Source organism: Aquarana catesbeiana, linkage group LG04, assembly GCF_042186555.1.
Source record: "Aquarana catesbeiana isolate 2022-GZ linkage group LG04, ASM4218655v1, whole genome shotgun sequence".
NCBI lineage: Eukaryota > Metazoa > Chordata > Amphibia > Anura > Ranidae > Aquarana > Aquarana catesbeiana.
This window is the reverse complement of record NC_133327.1, coordinates 201,468,111-201,487,608: the sequence shown is the minus strand read 5'-3', so window position 1 is coordinate 201,487,608 and position 19,498 is coordinate 201,468,111. Positions and strand designations below refer to the sequence as shown.

Below are 19,498 nucleotides of genomic sequence, written 5' to 3'. Positions count from 1 at the left end.
GTTCCTTCCAGCTTATGTTGCACAGTGGCATTTAATTGCTTCTAATAACAGGCGTCTCCATGATTTCTGGGTGCTGAAGTGTCAAATTCCTGTTCTATGCTGGGCATTCAGCCTGATCCTGGCTCAAGCATGCAGACAGTGAATACTGGCAAGCCTTAAAGTGTTACTAAACCCGCATTCACTATATCTGATCTCCCATAGTACACAGAGCATGGAAATGCAATTCTTTTAGTAAATATAAACTGCTAAATATCTTTCTTTCATCTACAGTATATAGCAGCCTTGTGATGTCTATAAGTGTCTGGTTAAAGCTTGTAGGGGGAATTTTCATTCTGCTCTGACTGTCCTATGAGGCTGCAGGATCCTGACCCTCTGTCTGGACATTGCTGATTGGTCCTGTGCTGATCACATGCACCCTCCCAAGGAAAAGAAAACACTCTCTAGCCATATACACCATACTGAGCATGTGCACAGTGACTCCAAAGGTTTTGTCCTATCAGTAGATGAATTGGGGATCAGAGAAGACAGGATCAAACAATCGTTTTTCACAACGGATTAACCCCCTTAGGTTCTACGGTGAGTATAACAAGCATACTTTACTGCATATACAGGCTTGATTTTACTGTTGTGGGTTTAGTAACACTTTAACTTCTTTCCAGCTTGCTTGTTCTGGGTAAGTAAATCAACATCAAGTAAAATTAAGCTAATATTATAAGACCTGTGCAATGTTAATTAGCAACAAGCTCAGGGCAGCTGCACGCTCTCAATGCAGATGCATTGATTAGTAAGAGACAAATGGTATAAAGTGCCCTACTCTTTTTGCATCTACATGTGCTGGATATATCCAAAACAGTTTTCGTCGAAAAAATTGATTGGTGCATAGATCAGTCACATCCCCTAATGATCAATGCCAGTGCTCTTAAAGTGACAGTGCAGTGCTATTCCAATTCAATTCACTCCATGTGTGCTGTGCTCCAACCCCAATGGGTCCAGACTCACCAAATGTAGTTGACCTCTTATGACTTATGCCAAAAGGGGTCAAAAGAAAGCTTTCCATAGCTCCGCTGTGCGTTGCTAGGCGTCCCAAATACTGTTTCTTTTTTACACAGACCAGTTGGATTTTAACATGTGTATAAAGCAGAGAGGGATATCATTGCGCAAAAACGTCTTTAATAAAACACATCAACACATTAAAAAACTGCTCACATTGTTACGTGCCTCCCCGGCACCCAGGGATCATCTGCTTGTAATTATTATAACTGCCGCTGGCCCCCACTCTAAAAGCAAAAGCCGATGCTATCCGTGTATGGACTCAGAGAGCCAAGAGACTCGCCTCATTGGAAGTAGTTTTTTTTATGTGTTGAAGTGTTTTAATAAAGAGGTTTTTGTGTGAGGATATCCCTCTCTGCTTTATACACATTGAACTCCAACTGATCTGTGTAAAAAGAAACAGTATTAAGGACACCTAGCCACGCACAGCGGAGCTATGGAAAGCTTTCTTTTGATCCCTTATGGCATAAGTCATAAGAGGTCAACTACATTTGGTGAGTCTGGACCCAGTGGGGTTGTGGAGCACAGCACACATGGAGTGAATTAAAGTGGAATATCACTGCGCTGTCACTTTAAGAGCACTGGCATTGATCATTAGAAGATGTCACTGATCTATACACCAATCAATTTTTTCAATGAAAAACTTTGCACTTGCTTATCACAATGTACTTTCTTGTTTAAATGTTTAACGAATATTATTATTATGGAGTCACAGATTGCACTTTAATTCAGGTGTTCTATCGAGAAATGCCCTCTGTCGAAAAATGCCTCTGATGGGTCTGCGCATGGGCAGTATGCAACGTCACTCCAGCTGATATGTTGATCAGCTGGCGTGACGTCAACACGGCGCATGCGTAGATCGTCGGAGGCAGTATCTGACGATCTGCTAAGCGCCAAGAGAGAATGAAATTGTCGGATTCTGCCTCACTGTTGCGGGCCGGATTTTGGCTGTATTGAACGGTGTGTTTTCTGTCTGTTGCACGGCGGCTTGAGTGTGTTAAACGGCTGGTTTTGGCTGTGTCTAAGGCGGGTTAAAACACACACAAACTCTCCCTTCAACACACCTACAACCTGCTCTGCAATAACGAGGCAGAATCTAACAATTACATTCTCCCTCGGCGCTTAGCAGATCATCGGATACTGCACATGCGCTGTGATGACATCACACCAGCTAATCAACATATCAGCTGGAGTGACATTGTGTACTGCGCATGCGCAGACCCATCGGATGCATTTTTCGCCGGAGGGCATTTCTCGATATAACACAGGCACTGGCACATTTTTGGCACATTTTTCTTGAAAAATATTTGTATCAAACATTTTATTTATTTAATAACTTAATTACTTTTTTAGGCTCTTTTGTTTCTGGATATATCCAGCACACGTAGATGCAAAAAGAGTGACGCACTATTTATCAAGTAAAATCAGCATTTTTAAAACCTGTTCAGGCTAACAACACATTCTCTTTGTTGGACTGAAATCCCAGCCAGAGTTGTTAGCCCTGTCTGCTGGAGTTCAAAACTCCACCTATGCTCACCCCTCTCTGTCCCACTCCACCTGCATACATTGATTTCTTTACTAGCCACAAATGCAGCTGCCTTGGTTCTTAAGATCCTATCCACACACTGCAAAGAAAAAAAGACTCCTGGGAGATGTAGTACTGGGGATGCATTTCTACTTTCCCAAGCACATTGCCGGGTATTTAAATAAAATTTATTCACTTTGCTTTTATGCTCCATTCACACTAACGCGTTTTTTGATGCATTTTGCAGAAGTGCATGGGAATTTTTTAACATGGGTTCCTATGGAACATGTTCACATCAATGCATTTTTGTACCTCTGCATTTTTGGAAAGGGTCAGGGACTTTTTTTTTCATGCAAAATGCAGCATTTTGCATGTAATAGAATTCAATGGACCAGCATCAAAAACGCAAGTACAGCGTTTTTGACGCGTTTTGCGTTTTTGAAAAAAAAAAAAAACGCAAAAACGCTGGAAAAACGCTGCGGCAAGCACCACAAAAAACACTGCAGAAACGCTCAAAAGCAACATGCATAGATGTGAATGGAGCCTTAGTGAAGACGCTACTACTTCAATCAGGCCTGGTTCACACCTGTGCATTTTTTAGTGCATTTTCAGTTTTGCAGAAACACACTACAGTTCATTTAACATGGTTTCCTATGGATGTAGTTCACATCTGTGCATTTTATGGAAAGGGCCAGGGACTTTTTTCTGTTTTTTGGTTCCATAGACTTCAATGGTTTAAAGATGTGTATTGAAAAATGCACCTGCAATATGCAAACTGCAACCTGTGTTAGGCTCGATTCACACCTATGCATGTTGCTTTTGAGCGTTTTTGGAGGTTTTTTTTTCATGCTTGCCACGTTTTTGAGCAGCGTTTTTGTAGCGTTTTTGCGGCGTTTTTGCCGCGATTTGCGTTTTGCGTTTTTTTTTTTTTTTTTCATTTTTTTTTACAGTCTTAAAAAAAAAATTACAAAAAAAAAAAAAAAAACGGCAAAAACGCATCAAAAACGCATCAAAAACGCTGCAAAAACGCTGCAAAAACGGTGCACTTGCGTTTTTGATGCTTGTCCATTGAAATCCATTACATGCAAAACGCTGCTTTTTGCATGAAAAAAAGTCCCCGACCCTTTCCAAAAATGCAGAGAAACAAAAAAGCATTGATGTGAACATGTTCCATAGGAACCCATGTTAAAAAATTCCCGTGCATTTCTGCAAAATGCAAAATGCATCAAAAAACGCGCTAGTGTGAATGGAGCCTAAATCAGGCTTAAATCAATCCCAATATATGGCTAACATAAGGATGGTGGCTTCTAATTCCTCAAATCAGGTTCAGCTTCCCATGAGCATATCTCACAGTGATATTATAACACTAGATCCCAAGCCTGGACTGGCGGTCGGCGCTCTGCAGCATTTCCCATAGGGCTTGGTTTGTAGACACAAATTTCTATATGTATGGCATGATGTGAAGGCATGGAAGCTGCTCTCCCCCAAGGCCGCGTACACACGGGCAGACTTTTTGACCGGACTTGTCCGACAGACTTTCCAGCGGACTTTCGACTGACTTTTGACAGACTTCCGACGGACTTTTTAACTAACGGACTTGCCTACACGCGATCACACCAAAGTCCGATGGATTTGTACGTGATGACGTACACCGGACTAAAATAAGGAAGTTGATAGCCAGTAGCCAATAGTTGCCCTAGCGTGGGTTTTTGTCCGTTGGACTAGCATACAGACGAGCGGATTTCTGGGTCCGGCGGAGTTACGACGTAAAGATTTGAAGCATGTTCCAAATCTAAAGTCCGTCAGATTTTCGACTGGAAAAGTCAACTGAAGGTCCGGTGAAGCCCGCACACGATCGGATTGTCCGCCGGATTTGGTCCGTCGGCGTCCGTCGGACAAGTCCGGTCGAAAAGTCAGACCGTGTGTACGCTGCACAATAATACCTCTTTTGATAAATAAAACATTTCCTGCATCTAAAAAAACAGACAGTTTGCTGCCTTAGTATATTCAAAACTTTAATCAAGGCTTTAACTGGTTTATATGGTATCAATAGATTAGAAAGGCATCAAATTCTAAAAAATATTTTATTTTCTTCCCGTATATTGCATGTTTTCATTACAATCTTTCCAATCAACCCAAACAAGGAAAATACAGGGCCTATGAGCTAGTATTAAAATCAAGTACATAAATCCATTTCTGCTTTCATATGTCTACATTCATTAATATAAATTTTCCATTAACCAGTACAAAGTTGAGAAAACCATTTTGTGGGCTGAGCCAATGCCCAGCCTATCCATTTAGCAGAAACTTGTGACATCACTAACCATGAACCTATTAGAGATGTCAGTTATTCAAAGTGAGCTACTTTACTAAAACTATCCATAAACATCAGTCATCTGTTATCGAGATTTAAAGTCCATTTGTTCTTTAACTTTAAAGCAGCTAAATATATTCTAGGTACATCAAAATAATAGCTGTTCAAAGTCTTACAGTTTGTTGTTTATGAAAGCAACCACATACCACATCCTAAGCAGACAAGCCTGTCTCCTGCCAGTATACTACAAAGAAAAAAGGGGTAACTAATGTGCAAACCGACAATGAAAATGGACAGGCTAATGAGTAGCTGCCAGCATAGAAAGTGTTCCCACACAAAATTAAATATAAAAGAGAGTAATGTGGCGCTAACCCGACTAAATTAAATAGATCTAAAGTGCAGTGTATAAGGAAATCTTCATAGCAATAACTCCATAACAGTACTAACTACAATAAATAAATCTAAAGTGCAGTGTTCTAGGTAATCTTTGTAGCAATAACTCAGTAACATTACTAACTACAATAAATTAATCTAAAAGTACAATATTCAATGAAAACTTCATACACATGTGCAAAGAATACAATATCATCAACATTAATATCTTTCAAAGTGCAAAATATCTTCAAAAATAAAGTGCCAAAGTGATAATTAGTGCAACAGTAGTGTCCAATCAAAGAGATTCAGATAGACAGTTCATGGAATAAAGTGCATGTGCAAAGAGCAAAAAAATCCTCTCCATCCAAATTTTCCACCACCCACTGTGTGTCACTCATTTGCCCCAGCCTCTCACCTCATACGGAGACCCCTACAGGTCAAGTCAAGCCTTTATGTGGATGTAATTTTGGATCCACAACGATCGATTAATTTCCGGAGGTATCCAAGACAAGACAACGCCAATATAAGGATAGGTTTCCAGGCTCATCCAATGCAGTTTACATGCAATAAAAAAGGGGGCGCTCTATAGTAATCCTTTGATGAAGTCACGTGTTCAGTGACGCAACGCATCAGAGAGGAGCCGGGTGTTGTAATGTCGCGTACACACGAGTGGACTTGCCAACGGGCTAAACTCCGTCTGCATTTCTGACGGATAGATTTAGAACATGTTCTATATCTGAGTCCGTCTGAAATGCCGACAGAAAAAGTCCGATAGGGCATACACACGGTCAGAATGTCGGACCAAAAGCTCCCATCTGACTTTTTCTGTCGGAAAGTCCTGCCATGTGTACGCGGCATAAGTTACTACTCATTTTTTAAATAAATTGCATTGGATTACTACACTATGGAGCCCCCCTTTTTTATTGAATGTAAACGGCATTGGATGAGCCTGGAAACCTATCCCTTTACTGGCGTTGTCTTGTCTTGGATACCTCCAGAAATTGATCGATCATTGTGGACCCAATATTACATACACATAAAGGCTTAACTTGACCTATAGGGGTCTCCATATGAGGTGAGAGGCTGGGGCAAATGAGTGGCACACAGCGGATGGTGGAAAATTTGGATGGAAAGGATTTCTTTGCTCTTTGCACATGCACTTTATTCCATGAACTGTCTATCTGAATCTCCTTGATTGGACACTACTGTTGCACTAATTATCACTTTGGCACAATTTGCACTTTATTTTTGAAGATATTTTGCACTTTGAAAGATATTAATGTTGATGATATCATATTCTTTGCACATGTGTATGAAGTTTTCCTTGAATATTGCACTTTAGATGTATTTATTGTAGGTAGTACTGTTACGGAGTTATTGCTACGGTGATTTCCTTGAACACTGCACTTTAGATCTATTTAGTTTAGTTGAATTAACGGCACATTACTCTCTTTTATATACTACAAAGAAGGAACCCTTGCTCTCTGTGTGGAAGCAGTGGTCTCTCTGCTGAGCTTTGGCATCCCCCTTCTTAAGCCTTGTACACATGATCAGATTTTTGGATGACCGTTCGTCCGTTTTTTGTTGCATGCTAGTCTCATGTCAAAAGTGAAGAGGCTACTCACCAATGATTTTCTCCTATGACAGAATACAACTTCAGAAGTGACGTAATGTGTTGAATAGTTTTGTATGTGTTCTTTCATTTCTGAACATGCGTAGTCTTGCTCTTACGATTTTGTTTGTACGAAAACCATACTAATTAAATGAAAATCGGATGTTGAGTTCACATCTGACAAAATTTTTTTATAATCTGCACATCCAGCTTTTGTCGTACGAAAAAACGTAATCGGCTGTCGAAAACACTGTACTAACAGGCCTTAAGGAACAAACAGAGAAAAATCTCAGCCACTGCACACCCACCCTCTAAAGGCCGACACACACGATACGAAAATTGGAAGTAAAATTCCGTCCAATGAAAGGTCTGCCGATTTTCAGATCGTTAGTATGGTGCTGTTGACAGCCGATTCCGGTTTTTCGTCAGACAAAAGCTGGATATGCAGACTATAAAATTTTTGTTGTACGTGAACTCAACATCCGATTTTCGTTTGCTTAGTTTTCATACGAACAAGATCGTAAGAGCAAGACTACGCATGCTCAGAAATTAGAGAATACATACAAAACTATTCAACACATTACGTCACTTCTAAAGTTGTATTCTGTCAAACGAAAATTTTCTTATTGTGATTAGCCTCTTCACTTTCAAAATGAGACTAGCATGCCACAAAAAACAGACGAACGGTTGTCCAAAAATCTGATTGTGTGTATGAGGCTTTAGTCATAGCAGAATTCTCTAATCAGCCAAGCTCCCTGCTAAATGCTGAGTTCTAGCTCTGACTCGGTAGAGATATCAGACCTCTGCAGAGGAACCGCCGCTTCCACACAGATAGCAAGCATGCTGGCGGGGCACAGGCTTTTCTACTCAGGCTGTGGTTGTTTTCATAGGAAACAAACTGTCAACCATTGAACACTTTTTTTTTTTTTTTTTATATATACTTTAAATGTATTTAGCTGAAATTGGGCTTTAAGCAGATGTCAGCTGGGATGTTTATGAAGAGTAAATTAAGTCAAGATTCTGATGCAGTCGTGCTACAATGTAACCATATATGCAGTAGCACTAATGATATTAGATCAGCGCTGAAGGTTGGGACCTTAACTGGAGCACTGGATTACTTTCACATGTCTACATTCATTGCTAAAAATGTTCCATTAACCAATACAAAGTAGAAGAAGCCATTTTGTGGACAATACCAATGCCCAGTCTATTCCAGATCAGTGCATAAATCTGAACCCTTGGACAAATAGGGTGGGAAATTTGGGATTAACGTTTAATGATCTTGAATGAATAATCAAGATCTGCACACAGAAGATCTGCTGAAGTTTCCCTGATATGCAGTGCCCAGAGGACATGCATGTCAGATGAAAATGTGTTTTCCAAAGATAATAAACCCCCCCGTATGTGGGAAACTTAAAGCTGAACAACAGGCAGATACACAAGACACACATTAATGTAGCTCTATATTCATTCATGCATCATTAAATGTATCAATTTGAAAACAAGCAGTTTAAGTACATAAATATGGCTGGTATCCTGCAGAGAGTGAAAAGCATAGAAGCAGCATAAAAAGCGAATTAACTTTGCTAACAAGGAACACACTGATAGGAGGAGAAAGCAAAGTGACAGAGGGTTGAACTTATTCATTTGCTGCCTCTCCTTTCACTGTCCAGTTACAGGCTAGAGAGGGTCAAGACCTGAAAATTGTACTGAACTGCAGCAGAGAAAAATCAGATCTTCTGCCCTGCCAGATAGGACTTTACTGGGATGTAAATTGAAGGACAGTATGGGTAAAAATATAAATCCCTTGACAGGTATGGGTTTATCAGTTTGCCTGGAGTTCAGCTTTAAAGCAGGCATACCGACAAATGCAAAGTTACATGCATGCCAATAACCTTTCAGGGCATAGTAAAAGAATAAGTAAAATACCTATCCTGAATTATCCTCCGCTCCATGCTCTTGCGGTGGCTAACCATGTGACCATCAGCTATCAATTGGTCATGTGACTTCAGCCAAAAGTGCTTGGGTAGTGATTAGTAAGCAAAATTTGCCAATTAGCATTGCTCCCCAAGCTGATTTGGTTCAGATCACTTAACTGCCCATCATATGTTATTTCTTTTTAGGACATATTTCAGCACCTTTATTACTCGTACCTTAATATTCTAGCTTGGGTGCTTACATATATGTAACTTTAAATTGGACTATAGGTTAGCCCCTGCCTAAGAAGGAATATTTCAGATAAATGAATACAGATCCTTTGAGAAAAGAGTTGCACAATTGTAGGAAATAAATGTATACACTATAGGCTGGCCATACAATATGCAATTATCTTGTAGATGTTTCCTTTAGATTTACCAAAACCATATAATATGAGGTCATATCTAAACACTTTCAATTTGTATGCAATCAGGCAGGCCTTTGCACTACATACACTATATTGTCAAAAGCACATGAACTTTAATGGCATCCCAGTCTTAGTGCATTTGTGAGGTCAGGAATCGATGTGGACGAGAAGGCCTGGCTCGCAGTCTCCACTCTAATTCATCACAAAGGTGTTCTATCATGTTGAAGTCAGGACTCTGTGCAAGCCAGTCAAGTTCCTCCACCCTAAACTCACTCATCCATGTCTTTATGGACCTTGCTTTGTGCACTGGTCCAAATCATTTGGTGGAGGAGGGATTATGGCGTAGGGCTGTTTTTCAGGGGTTGGGCTTGGCCCCTTAGTTCCAGTGAAGGGAACTCTTAAGTCATCGGCATATCAAAACATTTTGTACAATTTCATGCTCCCAACATTGTGGGAACAGTTTGGGGATGGCCCCTTCCTGTTCCAACATGACTGTGCACCAGTGGACAAAGCAAGATCCATAAAGACATGAATGAGTGAGTTTGGGGTGGAGGAACTTGACTGGGCTGCTCAGTGTCCTGACCTCAACCTCAACACCTTTGGGATGAATTAGATTGGAGACTGCGAGCTACGCCTTCTGGACCAACATCAGTGCCTGACCTCACAAATACGCTTCTGGAGGAATGGTCAAACATTCTCATAGATACACTCCTAAACCTTGTGGACAGCCTTCCTAGAAGAGTTGAAGCTGTTATAGCTGCAAAGGGTGGGCCAACTCAATATTGAACCCTAAGGACTAAGATTGGGATTCCATTAACATTTATATGCGTGTAAAGGCAGGCGTCCCAATACATTTGACAATATAGTGTAGTTGAAGGTAAATCTAAAGGAAATTGAGAGAATTGTATAATGTATAGCCAGCTTAACAAGAGGGTTACAGGGGGACATTTCATGGTCTTATAATTCTCTAATGTCAGACTGCTGCACGATGTCTGTGTTTAGTTAAGGTACACAAAATGGCTGCCCCACTGTTTGTAGGTGACACGTCCACTTTTATTTAAAAAAATGCTATATAACCACTCCATTAGCAACAATAGCACCATTAGCTGTCTCTTTGTCTCTTAAAATTTTTAAGCGCAATCAACTTTACTTTTAACATAGATAAAATGGTACCTTGTTCAAGGCACCCATACTTAATGACTAGACTCTCGTGAATACAGAGTAAAATAGCTGCCAGACAATCTCAAGGACCAGAATGTACACACATCAAATCCAAAAGGTAATCCAATCAGATCCCACATCTACAAAATAAAAAGATCTATTTGAAGAATAAATCATACTGATATAAATGTACATAAATGCATTTCAAATGGTTCCCCATTTAGAAGGCCTGAGCTAAACCAAAAAGTGCTAAAGAAGGCAGTGAGAGGTCAATGCGCTATTATTTTTTTGTTTTGTTTTATTACTTTTTTTATGAATGAAAGAGGTAATAAGCAAAATCCATCTATGTTTATGGCTGTCAAACTGCCAGAAGCAAACAAAATAATATTTTGGCTGAACAAGCTACAATCTTTCCTCTTCTGAGTACTCCACTAAGCAGAGGTGCTCAGTATGTTAAAGGAGCTTTGCTTTACACCCCATTAATAGCAACACCAAGGGATCCTGCCAAGCCTCCCCACCACTTGTCTTCTCCTCCAATGTTACAATCAGTTCCATATTCTACCACTTTTTTATTTAGTCTTCCCAGACTAATGGGATTATTACCAAATAGTAAAATGGTGCGCAAAGTGCAATAACCCAAATGAGCCAATCATCTTCATTTGCTGTAATCAGATCAATGAAAGATGGAGTCTGATCGGCTTCTTTGGCTTAAAGCACTTTCCTTGGTAATAAGCCCGAAAATCTCTCCATTTCTGTAAAATAGAGCTTATAGGAGCGCCATTTCACCAAAATAGAGCAGCTGCGATATTGTGCAATCCTGTGAAGCAAAAATAAAAGGGGGAAGGGAGGATCCCTGTGTGCTGCTAAACAGAAAGATCTGGAACAGGGGTCTACTTGTTATTCAAGTGGAACACCACTCTAGAGTAGAGAGCTCAACTCTTTACAAGCTACTGTTGGGAGACAACAAATTTAAGACCTGCCATTGATTTTGAAACTCCAGAGATAAAGTTCCCAACACAGATTTAAATCTCTAGTCATTGAATACATAAAACCTTTTACTTGGATCCCCCCTGAGCACCTCTCACTATATAACAGGGGCATATTTACAAAGCAGCAATTCTCCAATCATTCACTGTATTTGCAACTAGAATGCCTATAGAAAGATCAGTAGCATTTTTTAAGAACACATTCGTCTGATCAAGTCACATTTGATGCCATCCACTAACATCTGTATTTATCATTCTTCAGTAGATAATACAGATCTCGGTGACATTTGCCATATTTATTACTGGCCCAAGTCACATTCATCTGTCATGAATGCATTTAAACATTCAATTTTTTTTAAACGCAAATCATCGATTCTACCAACACCAGTTTTGCTCAATCCCGCTTGATCGTCAGTGCACACTTTCATTATACATTCACCATACTACATCTCTCTAGTTTATATCATCATCTGCATAGGCTAGCATAAGCCCTCTTGACCCAGTGTTATAATTAACACGAATCTATAGGCTCAATTCTAGAGAACGGTCAGTGAATGAGGTCATATCCAGGCACATTTGATTTATTTTTATATAAATATGCCCCTTATTCAAGGAGGAATGTGTGGTGTCCCACATGAAGCAATCAGCAGTCATCTCTCATTGTCCTGACTACTGCAGAATGATGAAAGACATATTCTGATTGGCTTTCCTGAGCTATTTCACTCAAGTACTCTTTGTATTACAATATTTTCAAAGAATTATACCGTTTGATTTCTACTCTATAGGGTCAAACCAATTTAATTTTTTTAATCGGCTTGACTGTGTAAGCAGAAGGCTAAGCAGTCACTAAGCTGTGAATAATACATGTCATTCAGTGCGTTCCTACGTCTTTTTGAATTACAATAACACTGTGTACTTTTCTGGCAATTAGAACCCACATCCACTGCTTTTCTGTGCATGGCTGGTCTGAATAATCTAGTGCAATGGACATCAGACCTCCACAGCCCAGGAAGCCTCCTACTTCATTTTGTGAACTAGATCTCCAATTTATCACAGCAGTTAGTCGGGCACCTGACTGAAGTCTATGGCTTGTATATGCTTTTTTTTACTTTTTTATGCTGAAGTACAAAACTTCAGTTAAAGGCACAAAGGAGTTTACCATCATAGCATCACCAGCAGATGGATATGGTAGTAAACGCATCCTAAGTACCTCACTCTGTAGTTTCAGGTTCCAGAGTGCCTTATTGCCTGCAGGAGAGCAAAGTGATTAAAGCGTACATCAGACAGAATAACATAGATCTCAGGCACTTGCGATATAACTAATAGATAACAAGATGTAATGTGAAGGGAGGTTAATTCATTGCGTCTGTTTCCAGAACTCTGTCCTACTCCAGGAGTTTCTAGCAAATTGATATCTAGGAGTTTATTGATTATCCTGTAAAGGATGGAAGTAGTCTTTCTACTGACAAAGGCTTCTGCCAGAGACTGGTTGCAGAATGCTGAGTCTTGCATCCAATGAAGTCAAAAACACAATTACAGCAGCAAATCATCCAACTTCAAGAAAGAAAGTTCCTCTGTCACCAACCAAGGATCTGATCTTCCCCAAAAAAGTCTACAGAAGTGCTAAAGTGCACTAGGCTAGAGTGCAAGTTTCCCCATACAGAAATTCAGAATTGCATTCCATAATGGACAAGACAGGCTGATGATGAAAACAAGCAATATGGGTCCACAGAGGAGCACAGCTGAGATTATCCATTAGCTGCCAAGAATAACCTACAGTAAAACTGCAGTCAGGAGGCTAGAGGTAAGTATGTAAATAATATAGTGCAAAAAGAGCTACTACCTAGATTCCTCTCTTGAAATCAAGAAGTGTGAAACAGTATTGCAGATACATGGAAGCTGCAAGTTGAATGGTGTATGCAGCAGGAGCATTTCCACTGCAGCACAGAACTTGGACATACAGTATAGACATGAAGAGAGGACTGCACAAAAAGAATGGTTAGCATAGGCTTTTCAGGTAAAGACAAGCTCTTACTAAACATGAAAGCTTTTTAAGTAGTAATGAATCCCAACTCTTAAATCAGGACTGTATTTTCTTTCCAAGCCAACCAGCTTCCGGTTGGGTCTACATCAAAATTGTAAAAATGTCAAGTTTGCTGCATTGTATACAACTACGGAAAAGGTCTGGTTTTTCAGTTGCTGGTCTGGTTGTTAGGTTGACCCACCAGCCAGATGAGAAGCGTTCCCTTAATGGAGGCTTTTACCTGCAGCCTTGATGAATAATAGAGGTAAGTTAACCTGTGTGTGTCCAGCTAAAAATCCATGTATAGAGAGCAGTGGGACGGGAAGGAAGCTGTAAAGCCACAGGTTGTCCAAGGCTGGAAGAGGAGTCATCAATGAATACGAACTGTGGGGCATTGGAGGATAACGGGATGATTACAAACAATATAAGAAATATGGTTACAGCATGAAGAGGATCAAAAACAATTAATACAGGACAACGGAAGAGGAATTATTAAGAAGTATTAAATATGGGGCACTGGAGGCCAATGGGTGGATTGAAAACAATATGGTGAATATGGTTATAGCATGGAGAGGAGCAGAAGACAGAACACACAGGGCAAAGGGCGAGAAGGCATTCATAAATATAAACTTTGGGGAAATAGAGGATAATGGGAGCATTGGGGATACCATAAGACAATAAGAGGCAATATAGTTACAGCATGGAGAGAAGAAGACAAAACAGGAAAAGGGAAGAAATGCCATTAATAAATATGAACGTTGGGGCACTGAAGGGCAATGGAAGGATTGGGGATACCATAAGACAATAAGTGTGAATATGGCTACAGCATGGTAAGGAGAAGATAAAACAGGGCAAGGGATGCAGTGCCGGAAAAAGGTCATCCAGCACCCAGGGCAAAGATGCTAAACTGTGCCCCCCCCCATTCATGATATGCAAGTTTAGGGGACCCTACGAATAGCAGTCGCTCGCTTGTCACAATCACTGCTGTTGTCACTAATTCTGTCAGCCTTGCAACAGAAGGAAGGCGCCCCCATTCCTACAGTAAACCATGGTGCCCAGGGCTGGTGCCCAGGGCTGCTTCCCCTCCCGCCCACCCCTTGTCCCGGCCCTGAGGGGAAGAGACGCCAATAATACATATGAATTTTGGGGTACGGGAGGGAAATGGGAGGATTGGGGACACAATGGGGCAATAATGCGGGATATAGTTACAGCATTGAGAGGTGCAGAAGATACGAAAAGGGAAGAGGAGTCATGAATGTACATGAACTATGGGGCACTGGAGGGCAATGGGAGGATTTGGGATACTATGGGACAATAATGGGGGATATAGTTACAGCATAGATATGAGCAGAAGACAAAACAGAGCAAGGGAAGAGAAGTCATTAGAAAAATATGAACTTTGGGTCACTGTAGGGCAATGGGATGATTGAGGACACTATGGGACAATAATGGGGGATATAGTTACAGCACAGAGAGGAGCAGAAGACAAAACAGAACACGGGACGGCAAGTCATTAATAAATATGAACTTTGGAGCACTTGGGGGCAATGTGAGGATTGGGGATACTATGGGACAATAATAGGGGATACAGTTACAGCGTGGAGAGCAGAGGAAGAAGATAAAACAAGGTAAGGGAAGGGGAGTCATGAATGAATATGAAGTATGGGGCACCGGAGGGCAATGGGGGGATTGGGGACACCATAGGACAATAATGGGGGATATGGGTAGAGCATAAAGAGAGGAGCAGAAGATAAAACAAGACAAGATAAGAGGAGGTGTTAATAAATATGAACTATGGGGAACTGGATCAGGGCTGGGACAAAGGGAGGGCAGGAAGGGCAGTTGCCTTGGGCGCAGTGAAGCAAAGAAGTAAAAAATGGAAGCAGGGTAGAACACCCATTCTACGGCATGTATTAATCGTGGGGGAAGGGGGCACAATTCTGCATCCTTGCCCTGAGCTCTGGATGACCCTGTCCTGACACTGCACTGGAGGGCAATAGGAGGATTGGGGACACCATAGGACAATATTGGGGGATATGTTCACAGCATGGAGAGTGGCAGAAGATAAAACAAGACAAGGGAAGAGGGCTCATTCGTGAATATGAACTATGGGGCACTGGAGGGCAATGGGAGGACTGCGGATACCACAGAATAATATTGGTGGAAATGTTCACAGTGAAGAGGAGTCATTCAAGAATGTAAACTATGGGACACTGGGGATGATTGGGGACACCATTTTGGGATATGGTGACACCATGGCGAGGAGTAGAAAATAAAACAAGGCAAGGGAAGAAGACTCATTAATGAATACAAACTATGGGGCACTGGGGATGATTGGGGTCACCATTGGGGGATATGGTGACACCATGGCGAGTAGTAGAAAATAATACAAGGCAAGGGAAGAAGAGTAATTAATGAATACAAACTATGGGGCACTGGGGATGATTGGGGACACCATTGGGGGATATGGTGACACCACGTCGAGGAGCAGAAAATAAAACAAGGCAAGGGAAGAAGCATTCATTAATGAATATGAACTATGGGGCACTGGGGATGATTGGGGACAACATTGGGGGATATGGTGACACCTTGGAGAGGAGCAGAAGATAAAACACACAGGGCAAAGGGTGCATACAGATTAGATAGATTTAAAGGGAAGATAGAAATGGGTGAATGAATGAGCATTGGGTCAGTGTGAATAAGGAGGCAAAGTCCCATGTCCCGCAGCACCGTCCCCCGGTTGGGAAGGGATCTGGGACACCGGTAGGATGACCTGGTTTGGTCTCATGGACTCCTCGTAGGTGGGTAAGTACTTGACCTCGTCGTAGCTGGGTAGTTGTAGGAAGAGCGGCGAGGAGATGATGCGGAGCTCATGTTCGGAGAGGTGCCGTACACTGTCTATGAGTGAGTCCTGGGAGCTGGTCTCATTGAGGAGCCCCGGCCCGTTCTGCCCCCGTGGTTGGGGCCGGGTATACCGGCGGGGGCTGGGGCAGATCATCCGCTGTAAGAAGTAACCGATAGCAAAGAGCACCAGGAGGATGAGCAGCCCGGACAGCTTCCTGACGAACCAGCCGACATTGTCCAGGAAAGTATGGAAGGGAAGCTTGCAGCATTTGATCTCCGTATGGCTGACGTTCCCGAACACACAGCAGCCCTCCTTGTCTCCGCACAGCAGATCTCCGCAGCTCCAGCCAGCCTGGGAGTCGGGCAGCAGCAGCAAGGCTGCGATCACCAGGGAGCCCCCGGAGAAGCAGTGCACCATCCTCAGCAGCGGCAGGCACACTGCACCACCACCACCAGCAGGCACTCTCTGGAAGTGTCACATCTTCACCAGTCTTTGGGGAGGGGAGATGAGGACTGGAAAGCTGCAGCCCCCTGCAATGGATCGCTACTGCTGAGAACCCAAACTCAGGCTTTCTTGTCCCATTGACCTTGGGCTCAGACCACTTGATCATCGTATGAATGCTGGTGTGTGTGGAGGGGAGCAGGCTTCAGCTATCAAAGCCAACCCATCATCATCATCATCACTGGAAGCAGACCAGATTAGAGGGAAGACAATCAGATGACATCTCTCATTGAATCTGCCAGCGCTGACACTCATTATCTTTTCTGATGATGCTACTGAGGTGCGTTGACAACAGCAGGATCACTGACAGGTCTATTATACAGGTGAAGGAGGACTTGGATGTCACACTAGGATCATTTCAGCTTTCTATGATCTTCTCTGCCTATTAATAAACAGTTGTCTGGCTGGATATTTGTAAGATCTATGCACATTTTGCTTATATTTCTGGTTTTCCATATTAGAAAAGCTCAGGTAATATATATTTTGCAATAGTAGTGTCTAATCAGTAACAATGTCAGTAGTAATCTGGGGGATATATCAGAGCAAGGCTGGTTCATTATTCACTTGTTTCATGGGAACCCCATTACCAGGTGAGCATTTATTAGTGTAGAATCAGATTGACTGCATGTCAGTCTATGCAATTCATAGCTGTCTGATGGTACCTGCAGTCCGCCTTCTTCTGTAAATTGTTGCTTTGGTTCAGACTACAGCACTGTAGACATGCAGTAGCTGCTGAATATTGATTGCAGAGGACTCCAATTCATTGGCAGTCATCATTGTTGCTACATGTGTGTGTCTGTTATGTGCCACCTAGCCAAAGTCTGTCTCTATGAGAAATTCTTTGGCTTCCTAAAGTGTGCTGTGGCTGCAGGCTTAGTGCTCCCAGCCCCATTTCACTGATCACTACCCTGTCTGCTTCAGTTGTAGCTTTGCTGGTATTACCCATCGCCAGCCTTATGGCATCCTGTGCAAAAATGCAATACAGAATTCTACCCTGTGTCCCAAATCTCCACCTCATTACCAAAAACATGCATTGTCAAGGGGACAAGATAATATAACTGTGTGATCCCATATTTCTACAATTATGTAATGCTGATATGAAGTAATTTAAACAGAATAATAACATTTTTATAAGTGATATGTTGCTTTCCCAGTCATTGATGCCATTTTAAGTGACATATAGGTATTCTGCAGCCAGCTTCCATTTCTCATTGTCCTGTATATGAGACATTGCATACCACACCAGAATGTTAATGTAAACCCACGCTTGTGATTAACACTGTCAGCTGATGGTCATACACCCTGCCATACTTGCAGATTTACTGTAAATGACTTAAAATTCTGCCTTCTAGACCATGAATATTCTTTGCAAATATTTCTGAACATAAAGCATCTCCCTCTATTAAACTTTCTTTCTGTCTGTGATGAAGCACTACTATGGCATTGGCAGGGGTGTCAAATGCAATTTCATTGCGGGCTACATCAGCAGTATGGATAAAGGGTCGGTTGTATCTGTAAAACTATGTCTACTCTTATTATTCAGGAGTGCACTGTGTACAGAGTGCGGGGTTTAGGGGTGCGCTATGTGCAGAGTTTAGAGTTGCATTACAAACAGTGTGCATTGTTTAGTGTACAATGTACAGATTGCAGCGTTCAGGAGTGTACCATGTACAAAGTGCAGAGTTCATTGGTGTGCTGTGTACATAGTGCAGGGTTTAGGGATGCGCTATGTACAGAGTGCAGAGTTTAGGGTTGCATTACAAACAGTGTGCAGGGTTTAGGGGTGCGCCACATACAGAATGCAGAGTTCAGGAGTGTACCATGTACAGAGTTCAGTAGTGTGCTGTGTACAGAGAGCAGGGTTTAGGGATGCACTATGTACAGAGTTTAGGGTTGCATTACAAACAGTGTGCAGGGTTTAGGGATGTGCCACGTACAGAGTGCAGAGTTCAGGAGTGTACCATGTACAGAGTGCAGAGTTCAGTGGTGTGCTGTGTACAGAGCGTAGGGTTTAGGGGTGCACTATGCACAACACCAACCCAGCCCCCAAACTTCTTTGCATCTCTACCCTTTCCTACCCCTGTCTATGTAGGCAGCGCTCTCTACTACTCGTGTATTTGGCTGTTATACCTCCCTGTGTAGGTGGCACTGCCTTGCAGGGAGAGTGTTCTCACTCTCACATTCTGGAGAGCTGTCCCAGCCGTGCCCCGCTGTGAGGGATCTATTACACCTGGAACCCGCTGAAAGCAAAGCCTTACATCATAAATACAGAAGGCTTCTGTGTTTATAAGTGACAGCGAGGAGCAGGAGTGGAAGGTGAGAGACAAAAGGTGGCAGAATGGAGTTCTACTGCAATCCAGCTCCAGGGGAGGGGCACATGGCAATGTCTGGAGGGCCGGATTCCGTCCACGGGCCTTATATTTGACATATGTGCACAATTGGGACTATTTTTAAAATGTTTGCACATAGATTTTACCCAAGATTCACAAATTTTCTATTCAGATTCAAAAGAGGAAATGGGAGAATACTGGGTGAAATGTGTGTGAATCTTGGGTGAAACGATTTACTGTATAAGAAGACCCACATGATTACAAGCCTTTGCTCACTCACCTTTGTTGACTGTCAGTCAGAACCTGACACATTGGGGTTGATTTACTAAAACTGGAGAGTGCAAAACCGGGTGCATCTATGCATCATAGCCAATCAGCTTCTAACTTCAGCTTGTTCAATTAAACTTTGACAAAAAAAAACCTGGAAGCTGA

General features: G+C 41.9%; 1 protein-coding gene across 1 annotated transcript; it reads right to left on the bottom strand.

Moving 5' to 3' along the window:
* Nucleotides 1-9,842: 9,842 nt before the first annotated feature.
* LG04H3orf80 (linkage group 04 C3orf80 homolog) lies at nucleotides 9,843-16,906 on the bottom strand. Its single transcript, XM_073626106.1, is given in 2 exon segments — nucleotides 9,843-16,701; nucleotides 16,703-16,906. Coding segments are annotated over 2 exon segments (765 nt in total). The 5' UTR covers nucleotides 16,846-16,906; the 3' UTR covers nucleotides 9,843-16,079.
* Between the last annotated feature and the right edge of the window lie 2,592 nt (nucleotides 16,907-19,498).